At 42.5% G+C, this 19,683-nt stretch overlaps 1 protein-coding gene across 1 annotated transcript in view; it reads left to right on the plus strand.

Annotated features, from left to right (window-relative positions):
• LOC110520433 (anosmin-1) overlaps positions 1 to 19,683 on the plus strand; it is a 67,354-nt gene that overhangs the window by 5,987 nt on the left and 41,684 nt on the right. The window contains exon 2 of the mRNA XM_021597749.2: positions 2,514 to 2,561. Within this exon, the coding sequence (XP_021453424.2) occupies positions 2,514 to 2,561 (48 nt within the window). The remainder of the gene's footprint in view (positions 1 to 2,513; positions 2,562 to 19,683) is intronic.

A 19,683-nucleotide genomic window follows, 5' to 3' on the forward strand; every position in this document is an offset into this window, starting at 1 on the left:
CCAGCCTAAATTCATCGGAGCATGGACTCTACAAGGTGTCAAGCATTCCACGGGGATGCTGGCCCATGTTGAATCCAATGCTTCCCACAGTTGTCAAATGGGCTGGATGTCCTTTGGGTTTCTTGATACCCACGAGAAACAGTTGTGTGGAAAAACCCAGCAGCGTTGCAGTTCTCAAAACTAGTGTGCCTGTGCCTGGCAACTATTATCATACCTCGTTTCAAGGCAATTAAATATTTTGTCTTGCCCATTCACCCTCTGAATGGCACACTTACACAATCCATGTCTCAATTGTGTGATGGCTTAAAAATCCTTCTTTAACCTTTCTCTTCCCCTTCATGTACACTGATTTTGAAGTGGATTTAAGTGGATTTAAGTTCTGTCAGTATGGGATCATAGCTTTCACCTGGTTAGTCTGTCATGGAAAGAGCAGGTGTTCTTAATGTTTTGTATTCTCAGTGTACATACTTTTCTTCTGTAGTATTGCTTACTGTATCCTACCCTGTTGCAGCCTGCCTTAAAGTTGCATTCTTCATGTTTTCCGGTTCCAAAATGTCAGGTGCTGTCTTTGAAATCTAATCTATAGGTGGAACATAGTGATGGGGGGGGGGGGGATCGATAAAGTTACATAATCTTTGTTATTTTTGATGTATCGTTTTGACTATCGCAGTATAATTTTGACGCTAGTTGGCTATACCCACACCAAAACTCCAGTATTTTTCCTTCATAGATTATTCTCAATCTTCTTTTTAAATTGGGAGCCAATTTATTTTCAGCACCTTTCTTTCCATGACTGTTAACTTTTGTTTTCTCATGGCTCTCTCTTGTCCTCTGTGTCAGACATATGGTAAGCAATATGTTTGGAACATCAAATAGCAATAAAATCACAGTATCAAATCGAAATGCATATAGAATCGTGTGAATCGCAATAGATATTGGATCTGCACCTAAGTATGGTGATATCGTATCGTGAGGTCCCTGGCAATTCCCTACTAATTTGGTCTTTGTTTGGTAAAATTCTGAGTTTTGTCAGTCTTTCATCCTGTTCATTAGTAACATGGATTTATTTGAGATGTTATTAAAATTGTCAGTAGAGCAGCTTGTGGAATGGACGTTTAAAGGTAGAATCTGCTGTAGGGGGAAATAGCGGCCCCAACCACTGGCTGCCCCACCACCGTTATTGTTGCCGAACTGAGGAGCGTTGCTCAGCATGGCACAAAATACATTGTACATATTGTGCTCTTCTATCTCCCGTGCAATGATGTCTGCGAGGGGAAGAACCTGTTTTCTGTAACTTCTGTGTTATAGTATTGCAAATGCAGTTACACAATTAAGTAATACAGCTTTAGAAGTTTGTTCTAGAATTCCTGATGTACCATGAATGTCTTTGAAGCCAGCTGACTGTTATATTTGACGCCAAACACGCAGTGCTCACTGGTACTGGATGGCAAAGTAAAGCCTTTAATGATCCGTTTTTTCCTGAGGTCTCACTGGGAATTTCCACTGGATTACATTGTTTGAGAAGGCTTTGAACTTGACATTGAACTTGAGCAGACTTCTTGGTTTGCAGACCTTTAAAGTTTGGCTAGTCAGTCAGTCCTGCCGCAGTGTCTTATTGTACAGAACAAAGCACTGATTCATGTCTAACGGTGACCTTTCATTTGTAACATACGTCAGCTAATGGAAATTCACACTCACTATTTACGTTTCCTTTCTCTATATTTGAAATGTTCAAACTATTCATAATGGCAAATTAACTTCATTGGGAATATGAGCTAACCAATGAAGCACATGAATCTTCCAACCCACAGCCAGAGTGTTTTCCATTTAGCCCTTTTTAGCCCCTAATCAAATGGTCAATTTTGTCTGGGCGGTTATTTATCTTACATTTAATGTCAAAGTGAATCCATATGGGAGATAATAGCCTTGTGGTCCTTTGCTCTATTGGAGCTCAGGAAATGGCCACTTGTGTCAGGCTTTTAAGCCATTAGAACTTCTCAAGATGACAGGGAGACACTTTGTCTTTAGGCACAATTGGGACCAAATCTTTGGCTTCATGTGTCCCAGAAGGTGACACAAAGCACCTTCGGGGGGTATTGGGGAGGTATTAGAGGTGTCTACAGTCTCCATACGAGTGCTGACATCAATTCCTATGCGAGTGACCCCTGGGATGTCTGTTGTGAGATCAAATGCAGGCACTCCAATTCTGAACGACACTGAAACTGACCAGAGATCCGCCCCACTCTGACCTTGCTTCGTTAGGATTCATATTGGGGTGAAAGAATCTTAACTTCTAATTAAAATAATTAGACAAAGTTTTTCTTTGTTGTGAAACAGATTCAGAGCACACCTTTTTTCTGCTTTTCAGATGCTTGTTTGAATTGTAGTGTGAATAGCTACTGTGTGTCCTGGAATGAAACGTCTTTTATTTTTGCATTACATTGACAAGGACTGAATAGATTTTTCTCCCTGTAAAATCATAAGTCATAATCTTCTTTCTATTTTCATTACAGAATAATGGATCCTTGGTGTGGTGTCAGAATCACAAACAGTGCTCGAAGGTATGTAACACGTCTTGGCTGCATGTGCTTAAAAAAACGAAATGACAGGAAATGTACAAAACAAGTTTGAGATACCTGATTTATACCATAACTTTATAGACGTTCTAGGCAAACAATTTTAAACTGTGATAGCTGTTATGCTCTTTACCTTCTCATCAGTCAAGTTGTTCTAGGGTTACAGAGATTCCACAACCCATTTCTGATACAGCTTTTTGTTCATTAGAATTACAGTAGGCCATTTTATCCTCCATTTCCCGAGGGTCTTGTTTGGGTTTCGTGCCATGTCCCGAAGACGGTTGATAGTAAGACTGTTGACAGGTGCTCTGAAAAGATGGTGCTGATATCTCCTCTCAGCTCCTCACTGTGGTGTTGAGTCCACTTAGCAGACAGTAGACTGAGGACAGACTCAGCCCAAGGCATTCTGGGACAACAACCAGAAAGGCTTATGACGATGACACAACAGTGGGGCTCAAACACATGGGGCAACTCTGAACCCTAGTCACTATTTAGGGGACCACCTTTTGGCCTGACCCATGTGATTCTGGCCAAAACCAGTGCACTTTACTGCCAATAGGGTGATATTTCATACTGTAACTGATGCGCTCTGTCTGTCAAACTCCTCTGTTCACATAAACCAGGACAGCAGCAACCAGCCTACTCGTTGGTTCTGATTGTGTCATAGTTTGAGGACTGAATTCCATCCAGGAAGTAAATAGTCTAGCTGAGTGTTCTCATTCACACTTCTACAGAAGTTTACTGTTTTTTGTTTTTCATCTCCTGTGTTTTCCATTGTTATAAAAACATTGTCTAAATAGCTTATGTGAAGCGTGCTATTATGAAGGTGATGACCAATTTGGATCTCATCCTTGTCTGTATAGTTCGTATGGCTTGTTAATTTGGCATGGAGCACAGGTAGAGAACAAATGCTCTCCTGTGTTAATGTTTGTGTTTCTCACGCTGTTGTTTTATTGAGGTTGTATTCTAAATCATATACCTGGAAATGTCCAAGGACACCCAGTTAATTCGTCAGAGCTCGTATGCTGAACATTTGGGCCCAATTAGTGTTGGACAGTATGATTTGGACACCCTCTGATTATAAATGACTACATGGATAACATGAAACAGTGAAATGTCAAACTGCATAACAGCCTTTGCTGACTTCACAGTATTGCATTTGTTATGAAGATGAATTGCAATCAGCATCTTGTATTCACGCCCACATGTAACCAATCCCCTTTTGTTTGATATTTTAAATATTTCTATGTTCCTTCAAATCAAATTCTATTGGTCACATACACGTGTTTAGCAGATGTTATTGCGAGTGTAGCAAAATCCTTGTGCTTCTAGTTCTGACAGTGCAGCAATATCTAACAAGTAATATCTAACAATTTCACAACACATACCCAATACGCACAAATGGAATTAAGAATATATAAATATATGGACGAGCAATGTCAAACCCAGGGCCTCAAGCTTAATGATGAGCTTGGAGAGTACTATGGTGTTGAATGCTGAACTATAGTCAATGAACAGCTTTCTTACGTAGGTATTCCTCTTGTCCAGATGGGATTGGGCAGTGTGATGGCGATTGCATCGTCTGTGGACCTATTGAGGCGGTAAACAAATTGAAGTGGGTCTAGGGTGACAACTAAGCTGGAGGTGACATGATCCTTGACTAGTCTCTCAAGCACTTCATGATGACAGAGGTGAGTGCTACGTGGCAATAGTCATTTAGTTCAGTTACCTTTTGATTCTTTGGTACATGAACAATGGTGGCCATCTTGAAGCATGTGGGGACAGCAGACTGGGATGGCCAGCTGGTCTGCGCATGCTCTGAGGATGCGGCTAGGGATGCCTTCTGGGCCGGCAGCCTTGCAAGGGTTAATGCGTTTAAATGTCTTACTCATGTCGGCGACGGAGGAGGAGAGCCCACAGTCCTTGGTAGCGGGCTGTGTCGGTGGCACTGTGTTATCCTCAAAGCGGGCAAAGAACATGTTAAGCTTGTCCAGAAGCCAGATGTCGGTGTCCGCAACGTAGCTAGTTTTCCTTTTGTAGACCCTGCCACATGTCTTGTGTCTGAGCTTTTGAATTGCGACTCCACTTTGTCTCTCTACTGACGTTTTGCATGTTGGATTGCCTTGCGGAGGGAATGACTACTCTGTTGGTTTTCTGCCATATTCCCAGTCACCTTACCATGTTTTAATGTGGTGGTTCACAATTTAAAGTTTTGCGCGAATGCTGCCATCTATCTACGATTTCTTTTTAGGGTAGGTTTTAAACTCTCTAGGGTATGTGGGACGCTAGCGAGATTGCAGAGCGCCAAATTCAAATACAGAAATACTCATTATAAAAATTCAGAAAATATACAACTATTAAACATAGATTTAAAGATTAACTTCTTGTGAATCCAACCACCGTGTCAGATTTAAAAAATGCTTTACGGCGAAAGCATACCTTACGATTATTTGAGAACATAGCCCAGCAGACAAATCATTACAAACAGTAACCAGCCAAGTACAAGAGATATAAAATAATCACTTACCTTTGATCTTCATATGGTTGCACTCAGAAGACATTCATGTATTCAATAAATGTTCCTTTTGTTCGATAGTCTCTTTATATCCAAAAACCTCAGTTTTGTTCGCGTTTTCTTCAGTAATCCACAGGCTCAAACGCAGTCACAAGAGGCAGACAAAAAATTAAAATAGTATCTGTAAAGTTCGTAGAAACTTTTTAAACGATGTTCATAATCAATCCTCAGGTGGTTTTTAGCCTAAATAATCGATAATATTTAAACCGGACAATAATTATTCAATATAAAAGGTTAACAAAGGCACTCTCCGGTCACGCACATGAAAAAGCTCTGTGACACAGCAGGGTCCACTCATTGACAACTCTTACTCCGTCATTTTTCAGAATACAAGCCAGAACCAATTTCTAAAGACTGTTTACATCTAGTGGAAGGCATAGGAACTGCAATTTGAGTCCTAAGTCAATGGATACTGTGGCATTGAATAGAATTGAATAGAAAACTACACACAAAAAATCCTACTTCCTGAATGGATTTTTCTCAGGTTTTCGACTGCCAAATCAGTTCTGTTATACACTCAGACATTATTTTAACAGTTTTGGAAACGTTAGTGTTTTCTATCCAAATCTACTAATTATATGCATATTCTATCTTCTGGGCCTGAGTAGAAGGCAGTTTAATTTGGGCATGCTTTTCATCCAAAATTCCAAATGCTGCCCCCCTACCCTACAGAAGTTAAGTCACAGTGGGTACAACATCTCCTATACATTTCCTGATAAACTCAGTTACTGTTTTGGTATTTTTGTCAATATTATTCTCGGAAGCTACCCGAAACATTTGCCAGTCCGGCGATCAAAACAGTCTTGAAGTGTGGATTCCGATTGGTCAGACCAGTGTTAAATAGTCCTTAGCACGGGTACATCCTGCTTGAGTTTCTGCCTATAGGAAGAGAGGAGCAAAATTGAGTCCTGGTCAAATTTACCAAAATGAAGGCGGAAGAGGGCCTTGTATGTATCCCGGAAGTTGGAGTAACAGTGGTCTAGTGTTTTAGCAGCGCGAGTACTACAGTCGATATGCTGATAGAATTTAGGCAACCTTTTCTTCAAATTTTCTTTGTTAAAATCCCCAGCTACAATAAAAGCAGCCTCAGGATATAAGTCAAGTCTAGTGAAGTTCCTTGAGGGCCGTCGTTTTATCAACTTGAGGAGTGATATACACGGCTGTGACTATAATCGAAGAGAATTCTCTTGGGAGATAGTACGGTCGGCATTTGATTGAGGTTTTCTAGGTCGGGTGAACAAAAGGACTTGACTTCCTGTATGTTATCACAGTTACACCATGAGTTGTTAATCGTTAAATATACCCCCCTCCCTTTTTTCCCCCTTTATTCCCGGGGAGATGTTTATTCCTGTTAGCGCAATGAACTGAGAATCCAGATGGCTGGACCGACTCTGACAGTATATCCCGAGAGAGCCATGTTTCTCTGAAACAGTGTATGTTAAAATTCATGATGTCGCTCTGGAAAGAAACCCTTTCCCTGATCTCATCACCTTTGTTATCCAGGGACTGAACATTAGTGAGTAATATACTCGGAAGCGGTGGGTGGTGTGCGTGCCTCCTAAGTTGGGCTAGATGACCGCTCCGAGTGCCCCTTTTTTTTGTCGGCGTTGTCTTGGGTTAGCCTCTGGAATCAGTTCAATTGCCCTGCGTGGTGCGAACAGAGGATCCGCTTCGGTAAAGTTATATTCCTGGTCGTAGTGCTGGTGAGTTACCGCCGTTCTGATATCCAATAGTTCTTAGGGGTGTTGTCTCATCGCGCACCAGCGACTCCTGTGGCGGGCTGGGCGCAGTGTGCGCTAACCAAGGTGGCCAGGTGCACGGTGTTTCCTCCGGCGCATAGGTGCGGCTGGCTTCCGGGTAGGATGCGTGCTGTGTTAAGAAGCAGTGCGGCTTGGTTGGGTTGTGTATCGGAGGACGCATGACTTTCAACCTTCGTCTCTCCCGAGCCCGTACGGGAGTTGTAGTGATGAGACAAGATAGTAGCTACTACAACAATTGGATACCACGAAATTGGGGAGAAAAAGGGGTAAAATTCAAAAAAAAAAAAAGGTTTTGGGAACATCAGTTAAGGTCCTCATACAATCTGCTTTATAAACTGGCTGGTTCGAACCCTGAATGTCTGACAGCTATGGTATCAGACCAACATATCTGGCTGCATAAAACATATCTGACAGCCGTGGTATATCAGACCAACATATCTTTTAACTGCTCTAATTAAGTTGGTGACTCGTTTTATAAGCCACCTCGGGTTTGTGGTATTTATTTTTATTTAACCTTTTTTTTTTTTATACTCAGCAAGTCAGTTAAGAACAAATTCTTATTTTCAATGACGGCCTAGGAACAGTCGGTTAACTGCCTTGTTCAGGGGCAGAACGAAAGATTTTTACCTTGTCAGCTCGGGGATTCGATCTAGCAACGTTTTGGTTACTGGCCCAAAACTTTAACCATTAGGCTACCTTCCGCCCCTGGCCAATATACCACGGCGAAGGGCTGTCCATGTTGCTCTCCATGTTGCGTTGTGGGTAAGAACAGCCCTTAGCCGTGGTATATTGGCCATATACCACATCCCCTCTGGCCTTATTGCTTAAGTATATATTTCTGTATGTGATCACATGCACATTATCATTACATTATACTGTACATTGCAACATTTAGAACTACATGGCACTAATGAAATACATTAACTTAATTGAATATTGCTGCGAGCCTCTGGGAAAAGCATCGTAAGTCGCTCTGGATAAGGGAATCTCCCCTAAATGACAAAAATGTAAATGCTAAATTAATATTTCTGGGCTCCAGAACTTGTTCAGGTCATGCCTAATGAGCTCGTAGAGATATGGCTTCATTTTAAAGGAGAGCCTCTGTTGTTTTCACTTTAATGCAGCTAAACTTGTTTCTCTCCTTTCCATGGTGATGGCCAACATCAGTTTTTGGCACAAGCCATTCCCCAGGCATTCATCATGAGTTTTATGTTTGAAAAGGCTGTTGCTGGCTGCAAGTCCAAGCACTGCATAGGGTTTTCATAATCAACCGGCTACATTGCTAGAACTCTGAAAATGCTAGAGATTCTAACAAACATGTTCGTTTGCATTTGTTTACCTTGTTTCAGTGGTGTGTGTGTCATTTAAAATATATATATATTATAATTTTTTGGTTTTACTATCCTTGTGTGGACCAGATATCCTCACGAGATCAGTAAAACAAGGAAAATTCAGACAAGTGGGACATTTTGCCGTGCCCGCCAAGGAAAGGCTCTTTTAGGGTTCGTATTTGTATTTATTATGGATCCCCCCCATTAGCTAACCCTAAAATAGGCTTTTTCCTTGGGGAGGCCTGGCGAAATGTCTCGTCCAAATTTTCCTTGTTTTACTATCCTTGTGAGGATATCTACTCTTCCTGGGGTCCACCAAAATGAAGGCAGTTGTATACAATTAAAACATTTGACATTTCACAATACATTAAGTGTGTGTCCTCAGGCCACTACTCTACTACTACATATCTACAATACATTAAGTGTGTGTCCTCAGGCCACTACTCTACTACTACATATCTACAATACATTAAGTGTGTGTCCTCAGGCCACTACTCTACTACTACATTTCACAATACATTAAGTGTGTGTCCTCAGGCCACTACTCTACTACTACATTTCACAATACATTGTGTGTCCTCAGGCCACTACTCTACTACTACATATCTACAATACATTAAGTGTGTGTCCTCAGGCCACTACTCTACTACTACATATCTACAATACATTAAGTGTGTGCCCTCAGGCCACTACTCTACTACTACATATCTACAATACATTAAGTGTGTGCCCTAAGGCCACTACTCTACTACTACATATCTACAATACATTAAGTGTGTGCCCTAAGGCCACTACTCTACTACTACACATCTACAACACAAAATCCATGAGTGCGTATGTTATTGTGTATGTCTCCACAGTCCCCGCTGTTCCATAAGGTGTATTTTTATCTGTGTGTTTTAAGTCTAATTCTACTGCTTGCATGAGTTACTTTATGTGGAATAGAGTTCCATGTAGTCATGGCTCTATGTCGTACTGTGTGACGCCCATAGTCTATTCTAGACTTGGGGACTGAATAGATCTCTGGTGGCATGTCTTGTGGGGCACGCATGGGTGTCTGAGCTGTGCTAGTAGTTTAAACAGGCAGCTCGTTGCGTTCAACATGTCAATACTTCTCGTAAGTACAAGTAGTGATGGAGTCAATCTCTCCTCTACTTTGAGCCAGGAGAGATTGACATGCATAATATTAATGTTAACTCTCCACGTACATTTTAAGCACTAGCCGTGCAGCCCTGTTCTGGGCCAATTGTAATTTGTAACATCTTTCAAAGTAATATTAAAAGTTCACAATAGTCCTTCCTTCCTTCCTTCCTCGCTCTCTTTCTCTCAGCCTCTCAAAGCACAGTGGCCATTGTGTCAGCTCAAACAATCACTCCAAATGGGCTCATGTCGTACAGTGCCTCTGTGTGAATGGCTCCTACAGACTCTAATTAGCCTCTCCTTACTTCATGAACAGCTCCCTGTCAAACAGAGAGACAAAAGCAGTGGCTGAAAAGTCATCCTCCCCCTTCCTGGGTCTACCTTGCCAAGGGGCTGCAGCCTACCCTATCCATCCATCCAGGCCCATAGTGGGGTCCCTGTGTGGTAAAGACTGGTTCATTATTTAGACAAAGATGCTGTGACCCTATCCATCTGTCAGTGGTTAAGGAAATCAAAGCCTCACAGTATTCAACTGAGACGGAGGAAAGTCCTCCTGGCCTTCTCCTATGCAGTTTCCATAGCCTCCCAACTCCCAGCAGCCCCCATTGTCATGGTGATTAACCCCCCCCTGCCCTCTTGCCGGGGCAGGGAGAGGTGGCAGTGGCAGGGAATCAATAGCATGCCATAACAGGCCAACCCCTATTCAGCCGAGACGCCAGGAGGACGGAGTGGAGAGTAGGCAGCCATTTGTATGAGCTATTGAGCTATTGTCATTTGGTCTACTCTGCTTTCATAACGTCCCACTTGAGACATTTGGATAAGGTACTCATCGAAAGTTTGCAAACTGCAGGGCGTTCTCTCTTTTCCTGCTCCTTGTGCAAAGAGTGTCTTGGTGTGCGTGCGTGTGTGTGTGTGTGTGTGTGTGTGTGTGTGTGTCTGCAGCAGACAAAAAGCTTTCCACATGCAGAATATGGCTGACATTAACGTGGGCTGCTTTCCCCAAGAGTGTGATCCAAGCGCCAAATCATATGCTAGGATTGACTTGAGGCAGCTAAATGTCAGTTTGCAAATAAGCAATGCACTTCATTATCATTACCCAAACTCCTCACAGGGAAGGAGAAGAAAAAGACGGTGTGCCATGCTCCGTTACCCAGGCCTGGAGATAACTGTGTAAATTCCAGCATTTCAACCCATTTCTTCAATACCCAGTTTTTCAATTTGGTATAAGAACAAAGTGTATTTTTGATTTAAGGAGAAAATCATGCATTGAAATAAAGATGTAATACAATACCATGCCAACTTGTTGACCGGGGAGATCATTGACCGGGGAGATGAAAGTTCAGCCCATTGCTAACATGAAAATAAGTCATCCATGAATCTGTAGTATTACATCCCTCAGCAGTGAACGGATGATTTCAGTGAACTGACGACTTTCCCCCTTCTGCCGCATCACCAACCTACTAAGGTTTTCAGAGCTTGCCAGTAGAGAAGCTTTGTAAAGCAACATTGTCTGCAGGACGGTTAGTTAACAGCAATGAGTCGTGGATGACCTTCACAGAACTGAAACGCTCCGGGTTACTTTTTGACTCTCCTTACCCATCATACCCATAGAGCTAGACATCCCTGCAATAAGAACTAACACATTGTTCTATTGGATTACACGCGTCAACCCAACCTTTACATTTTGACAAATGCTACACTACAGTTTGCTTGAATAGCAAGCAATGGAGAGCTTTGAAAGTCTTGTGTTTAAGTGTCTTTCACCCCCTCCCCCCTTTCTTACCCACTAGTTTTCTTACGCCAAAAATAATTATCCGGGTTCCCCAACAGTAGTGTTTTTCTAGGTCAATAATATTAAATTGGTAGCTTTGGCTTTTTCCTTAATCTGCATTAACCTTCATTAAAAAGGAAATTGATGGCATGTGCTCTGGGAAAATATCACATTCTTCGTTGGCTACAAACTTCTAGAGTATGTCATGGCAATTTACTATAGGCTCACACACATCACACTGAATGTGGATGTAGTGTTTGTCTGCCAATCATTCAGCTTGCTGGGTTTTAGGGACAACCAGCTGTAGACATCTGACTGCGGACATTTTTTCAGGCGATTTGGTTCTACATGTAAAATCGGTGAGCACTCATTTCGCAAATTACATTGAGGTGCTAAGAACTCTCGGCCAGCAAATGCTGTTGGTGTGTCCTGAGTGCTATGGTCTTTGTGGGGCCATGTTTTCTCTGGCTGCAGGCAGTCGCATTTGGAGGCGCAGTGAAAATATCTAAGTGCTGTGTGGATGGTTTATGGCTGGCACTGTTTTGTCTGCTTGGACGCACTTCAATCCACCTTTTGGTGGTGGCTGAGCCAGACCCTCAGTGGTCACCGACACCTCTGTCCTCACCCACCACATCCAGCCACACCACCATTATGGACAGATCCCTCCACGTCTGAGTGAAAATCACTGTCAAGCACAGGCGGTTGGTGTCACCTTAATTGGGGAGAACCGGCTTGTGGTAATTACTGGAGTGGAATCTGTGGGATGGCATCAAATACATGATTTCCAGGTGTTTGATGCCATTCCATTTGCTCCGTTCAGGACATTTATTGTGAGCTGTTCTCCCCTCAGCTGCCTCCACTGCTGTCAAGTGTGTGTGTGTGTGTGTGTGTGTGTGTGTGTGTGTGTGTGTGCTGTCATGTCTAGACTGAAGACTAAAACACACTTCGTTCTAGAAGTGAAATGTCATACATACCATTGGGCAAATATTGAGATTAACTCAATTGTTCTAACTGGTATTCCTTCAATGCTTATTTTTCTCATCTCATTAGACAGTGGCATTAGTTCTAAGAACACTTATTTATGTTCAACTCTGTGTGCACACATTGCTAACTGTTTGTATTATTTCCAGTCTCTGACCTTTTATATTTGAAGAGTGGGTGAGTTTGAGGCCAGCCTTTTTTTGTGTGTGTGGCGGAGGAGTGAAGCAAGGCTGGTCAGTCCCAGCAGGAAGGACCTGATCTGGACATGGCTATTAAGTTTAATTGGCTGGGGGGGTTGCTCTATTGCCTGCTATTTGTTGAGATCATAATTCACAATGTGAATCGGAAGACAGGGAAAGAACCCGCAGAGCAAGACTGAGATCACTAAAGGAAAAGTTGGAATGTCAACCTTTTGTTATACAAAGTCATCACTATTTTCTTACACAACCTTTCACAGTTTGGACCCAGAGATGAGGAAGGTTAGTTTTAAAGGGGTGTTCATCAGGAGGGTGTTTTTGACTTGATATTTATAATCCAATCCGTCACATCATATTTGCCATATTCATCTCCTGAATGAAACTGCACAGATCGTCTGCAGTGTTTCCCTTTCATGCATTTAGCAGTGGCGCACCACCGTGGGCTAAATTGTGGCTGCCACTGCAATTAAAAAAAAATATATATATATATATATATATATATATAAATAATTTTCAGGGTGGTAAAACGCTTTCAGTGTAAACTTAAACCACTCAAACCAGATATAAAGTATGTACAAAAGATAATGGAGCCATATATTTGTAAGTAAGATCATCATTGTTAGTTTGCAATCACCAAAATAAAAAGTAGACAGTCAGGGAAAATATAAAATTCCCAAAATGGCATGGGACCCAATATATTTTTTTTGTCACGCAGATAGCATAAGAACAAGGTATGCCTTGTTCTTATGCTATCTGCGTGACAAAGGAAAAAAAAAATGTGTAGAATAGCAGGAAACTTGTTTTTAAAACATCCTAGGGGAAACACTGTTCTGTGATATTCAGTAGGGAATTACTGGTATGATGATGTCAGCAGAAACACTTCGCTCTTATCTCATAATTAGTGTGGGAGTTGTCCTGGTCACTATGTCAACAGAAGAGTAATTTACACTGCTAGGATTTCCAAAGGCTCCTAATTGCTCTGTAATCGAAATCGGCCATTCCAGCCTAAGCTCTCGCTTGATCCCTACAAACACTCAGCAGTGTAAATCCAGTGACCTTTGACCTGGCCCTGTGGCCCTCTGAGTAAAGCCTCTCTTGCTCTGAATATTGACATTCTGGCTTTTGTGTTCCCTGGAATATTCTCATTGGTAGAGATTTTATTTTTTTATTTGACCTTTATTTAACCAGGCAAGTCAGTTAAGAACAAATTCTTATTTTCAATGACGGCCTAGGAACAGTGGGTTAACTGCCTGTTCAGGGGCAGAACGAGGTACCTTGTATCTTGTCAGCTCGGGGGTTTGAACTTGCAACCTTCCGGTTACTTGTTACTAGTCCAACGCTCTAACCACTAGGCTACCCTGCCGCCCCCGATGATACAGATCAAGTTTACTCAGGGGGAAGACCATTTGTGTCTGCTACTAGAGGATTGTGGGGGCTGGTTGAGTGGGAGAAGTAGATTTGAAGTGTTTCTCAAAGAGAAATAGCAGTGGAATGTGATTAGGTCAGTCTCACTCCCTATGAAGACCTGTGATGTTGTAGAGGTTTCTCACCTAGATGGTGCGTTCTGAGCCCTCTCCTGTACTCCCTGTTCACCCACGACTGCGTGGCCAGGCACGCCTCCAACTCAATCATCAGGTTTGCAGACGACACAACAGTGGTAGGCTTGATTACCAACAACGACGAGACTGCCTACAGGGAGGAGGTGAGGGCCCTCGGAGTTTGGTGTCAGGAAAATAACCTTGCACTCAACGTCAACAAAACTAAGGAGATGATTGTGGACTTCAGGAAACAGCAGAGGGAACACCCCCCTATCCACATCGATTGAACAGTAGTGGAGAGGGTAGTAAGTTTTAAGTTCCTCGGCGTACACATCACAGACAAACTGAATTGGTCCACCCACACAGACAGCATCGTGAAGAAGGCGCAGCAGCGCCTCTTCAACTTCAGGAGGCTGAAGAAATTCGGCTTGTCACCAAAAGCACTCACAAACTTCTACAGATGCACAATCGAGAGCATCCTGTCGGGCTGTATCACCGCCTGGTACGGCAACTGCCCACAACCGTAAGGCTCTCCAGAGGGTAGTGAGGTCTGCACAACGCATCACCGGGGGCAAACTACCTGCCCTCCAGGACACCTACACCACCCGATGTCACAGGAAGGCCATAAAGATCATCAAGGACAACAACCACCCGAGCCACTGCCTGTTCACCCCGCTATCATCCAGAAGGCGAGGTCAGTACAGGTGCATCAAAGCTGGGACAGAGACTGAAAAACAGCTTCTATCTCAAGGCCACCAGACTGTTAAACAGCCACCACTAACATTGAGTGGCTGCTGCCAACACACTGACTCAACTCCAGCCACTTTAATAATGGGAATTGATGGGAAATGATGTAAAATATATCACTAGCCACTTTAAACAATGCTACCTAACATAATGTATACATACCCTACATTATTCATCTCATATGTATATGTATATACTGTACTCTATCATCTACTGCATCTTTATGTAATACATGTATCACTAGCCACTTTAACTATGCCACTTTGTTTACATACTCATCTCATATGTATATACTGCACTCAATACCATCTACTGTATCTTGCCTATGCCGCTCTGTACCATCACTCATTCATATATCTTTATGTACATATTCTTTATCCCCTTACACTTGTCTATAAGGTAGTAGTTTTGGAATTGTTAACTAGATTACTTCTTGGTTATTACTCCATTGTCGGAACTAGAAGCACAAGCATTTCGCTACACTCGCATTAACATCTGCTAACCATGTGTATGTGACAAATAAGATTTGATTTGGTCTGAAGCTTCCAGATTCCAGATCATCTACATTTAATTTGTAATTCCTCGAGTCGAAGTGTATGGAAACAACAGGAACACGTTGGCAAAGACTAAATGCATTTAATTGCCCACAATTCACCACGGACTACATGGTAGTCTCTTTCTCTCCTATTGTGTGGAAAATAGGATCTGATTGTCACAACTTGAAATCTTATCTTGCATTAGGAAACAAAGCCTAAACAAATGTCTGTGGGTGATGCTGGGAAAGTGAATTAGCTTGTTCTCCCATTCTATGCTCCACTTTCATCCTTCCATCCATCATCATGCAGGACGATGTGGTGGTTCCTATTATCACTGGTATGAGGGGGAGACTAGAGTACAGTAATCAGATGGGACGTTAAGCTGAGTGGTGTGTGACAAAGAGGGCGACTGCCACAGAGGGCCCATCTCTTTCCTAGGCCACCGCAGCACAGTGAAAGGACAACTAGACATGTTTATAACCCATCTGATCCCGTCTGATGGAGACATCCTGTTGAGTCTAATTGTCATGACATGTAAACCGAGCCCTGAGAAAGATGATAAGTGAGGCTCACATTACCAGCCACTGTAATATTCACCTCGTGTCTTGGCTGGCTGGCTGGTGGTGTAATGTAACAACAGTACCAAACGACCAGACCAAAATGAGTCATCTTCGTTGCCGCTTTGTTGTGTCGGTATGTTTCAGAAATTACATAGTGAGTTGGATGTTGGTGGCTGTTATGGGTGAAACTTCAGCGTCCTGAAGTATTAAGTGAACTGCTATTGCATTCCACAGCAGACAGACAAAGCCTCGATCCTGGCTGGGCTTGGCTTTTTTTATTTTTTTTGAGCTCATAAATTAAACAGGCACCTCTGAGAATGACATGTATAATGCATGAACCCTCCTCTTTCCCCTCCTTCTCCTCTTTCCCCTTCTGCCTTTCTTGCAAGATATTCCTCCAATGCTCTTTGTTGTCTGTTCCCTTCAACTGCATTTAAATTAATAATTAAAGTGAAACTCAAAATGTCTGTGATACCACCTGCTAGGTTGCTCATTGTTTCCCGCTCTCTATTGAAGAACCGAATAGCAAGTCTTCAACCATTGGTTATTATGGCTCCTGAGGGGATGGTTGCCATTTACGGGCTCCTAACCAACTGTGCTGTTTTGTTTTTTCGCATTGTTTCTAATTAACGGTCTCTTATAAGTGAAAATAGCTTCTGGATATCAGAAGAGGACTAAAAATGTTTCTTTAATGAGTTCGACGTGAAGGATATACTGCTTCTCCGAGACCAGGCCCAAATGACTGTCATTTGCATGAAGAAAAGACGGAAATACAGGGGGCGGAGATCGTGGTGCCTTGTGAGACTTCATCGGCGGGTGTGTAACCCGCCTCTACCAATCGTTCTGTTGGCCAACGTGCAATCACTGGAAAATAAACTGGATGATTTCTGCTCAAAACTATCCTACCAACAGAACATTAAACTGTAATATCTTATGTTTCACCGAGTCGTAACTGAACGATGACACGAATAATATTCAGTTGGCTGGGTTTTCTGTGCAATGGCAGGACGGAACAGCTATGTCTGGTAAGACGAGGGGTGGGGGTGTGTCAATTTGTCAATAACAGCTAGTGTGCGATGTCTAATATTAAGGAGGTCTTGAGGTATTGCTCGCCTGAGGTAGAGTACCTCATGAAAACTCTAGACCACAATATCTACCAAGAGTTTTCATCATTTATTTCGTAGCTGTCTATTTACCACCACAAACCGATGCTGACATTGTCCCCACACTGACCGTGCGTACATATCCCAACCAGAAGCCATGGATTAATGGCAACATCCGCATCGAGCTGAAGGCTAGCGGTGCTTCTTTCAAGGAGCGGGACACTAATTCGGACACTTATAAGAAATCCCGCTATGCCCTTAGACAAACCATCAAACGGGCAAAGCGTCAATATGGGACTAAGATTGAATTCTACTAAAATGGCTCTGTTGCTCGTCGGATGTGGCAGGGCTTGCAAACTATTACGGACTACAAAGGGTAACCCAGCTGTGAGCAACCCAGTGACGCAAGCCTACCAGACGAGCTAAGTGCCTTTTTTTATGCTCGCTTCCAGGCAAGCAACACTGAAGCATGCATGAGAGTTACAGCTGTTTCCAGATGACGTTAAACAGGTCAACATTCACAAAGCCTCGGGGCCCAGATGGATTACCATGACGTGTACTCAGAGTATGCTTGGTCCAACTGGAAAGTTTTCAACCTCTCCCTGACCGAGTCTGTAATACCTACATGTTTCAAGCAGACCACCATATTCCCTGTGCCCAAGAAGCGAAGGTAACCTGCCTGAATGACTACCGCCCCATAGCACTCATGTCGGCAGCCATGAAGTGCTTTGAAAGGCTGGTCATGGCTCATGTCAACACCATCATCCCGGAAACCTGAGACCCTCTCCAATTCGTATGCCGCCCAAACAGATCCACAGATGAAGAAATCTCAGTCGCACTCCACACTGACCTTTTTTCTTCCTGGACAAAAGGAACACCTATATTACCAGTCAAAAGTTTTGACACACCTACTCATTCAAGGGTTTTAGTTTATTTAGTCTATTTTCTACATTAGGGCACAATGTTGTTTTGAAAACATTGGATGGATAATGGTATTCACAAAGTTTTATAACTACTTCTCTTTCAAGGCCGTTTTAGAGTTGACATGTAATATTTAATTGTGTCAAAGAACAAGAAATGTATGTTGACTTGTCATGCATTCCTTTTGCTCATAATTGTTATTACTCTGTTAATTATATTGGTGCACAAGCTATAAAAATATGTTGGGGAATATTTAATTGCTATATGCAACCAGGATTTCTGAAAAACCAGAGACTTTATTGAAAGTTACCGGAATTTTGCAACTCTACTTATGATTGACACCAAATGGCGGATGTCAAGTGGTTGATAAATGATTTTTAGAAACAATCTGAGATGATAACCTTGTGAAAGGAGTTGATGAACCCTAGGAAGAGGGAAATGGAAACCAGACTGTTTTCTCCACTAGTCTGTTATGACAGACATGGAATGGGTCCCCAGATCCTCAAATAGTTCTACAGCTGCACCATTGAGAGCTGACCGGTTGTATCACCACGTGGTATGGCATCTGACCGTGAGGCCCTACGTAGGCTCTCTACAGAGAGATTTAAATTTACACCCCCCCCTCCCCCATACACTCCATTACATTTTTCACTGCTGCTACGCGTTTTCTATTATCTATGCATAGTCACTTTACCCATACGTACATGTACAAATGACCTCAACCAACCTGTACCCCCGCACATTGTACCAGTGCCATCCGTATATATTCTCGCTATTGTTATTTTGTTAAAAAAATGTTTTACTTACGTTTATTTAGTAAATATTTTCTTAACCAGCAATGCAGTTCAATAAAGAGTTAAGGGATTGTTAGTAAGCATTTCATTGTAACCTATGACAAATAAGATTTGATTTGAATGCCAGGCACACCGGTTTGGGTTTTTCACGCTCAACAGTTTCCAGTGTATATCAAGAATGGTCTACCACCCAAAGGACATCCAGACAACTTAACACAACTGTGGGAAGCGTTGGAATCAATATGGGCCAGCATCCCTGTGAAATACTTTCGACACCTTGTAGTCCATGCCCTGATGAATTGAGGCTGCTGTGAGAGCAAAAGGGGGTGCAACTCAATATTAGATAGGTGTTCCTAATGTTTGTACACTCACTGTACATTATTGTTCATAGCAAAACTATTGCTGATGGTGAACTTGAACAATTGACATAAAATCAACAATAACCTACCAAATTAATGTTGGTTGTCACTCAACTAATAAAGCCTAATATTGCTCCAGTCATTTTGCAAACATTTGAATGCTGAAGGTGACTGGGGGCCTACCTGTCATTTTAGTCCGTGCATGACGCAGCGACCAGTGTGACTAACACACACGTGTCTGGACGTGGCGATTCCACTCCGTTGTGGACATCCCCATTTGAAATGCATGACATCTGGCGCAACGTAATGAAGTGCTTATGGATAATGTGAACGAGGCTTAAGTTTCACACATCCCCATATGCTACACGTGCATGGATGCGTGTGTCCCCGTTTTGTTTGTGCGTGTGTGCTGGGGGGGTGTAGATCAAGTTTCAAGTTAGAGCACTTCAGTTAATTGGCCTCCTTCTCCTCCAACCTTGACATACCTAATCCACTCACACACTCTAGTGTGGCAGTGTGTCTTGACTGAAATTCCAAACGCACCTGTGTTGGTTTACTGCACAGAGCGAGAGAGGGAGAGAGACAACTTGAGAGCCTAATGCACACCCACACCTCATGTTACTCACAGTCCACTGAAGGAATGTCGACGGTTTACTGAACTCAAGGTACACTGAACTTTATTGTGTAATAGCTCACGATAGTCACTCCACCCAGATTTATTGTCAACATTTTTACAATCCTATGAAAGTTAATGGCAAATCAAAGACCTATTGGAAAGCCTTTAGAGCATATAC

This window comes from Oncorhynchus mykiss, chromosome 3, assembly GCF_013265735.2.
Source record: "Oncorhynchus mykiss isolate Arlee chromosome 3, USDA_OmykA_1.1, whole genome shotgun sequence".
Lineage (NCBI taxonomy): Eukaryota > Metazoa > Chordata > Actinopteri > Salmoniformes > Salmonidae > Oncorhynchus > Oncorhynchus mykiss.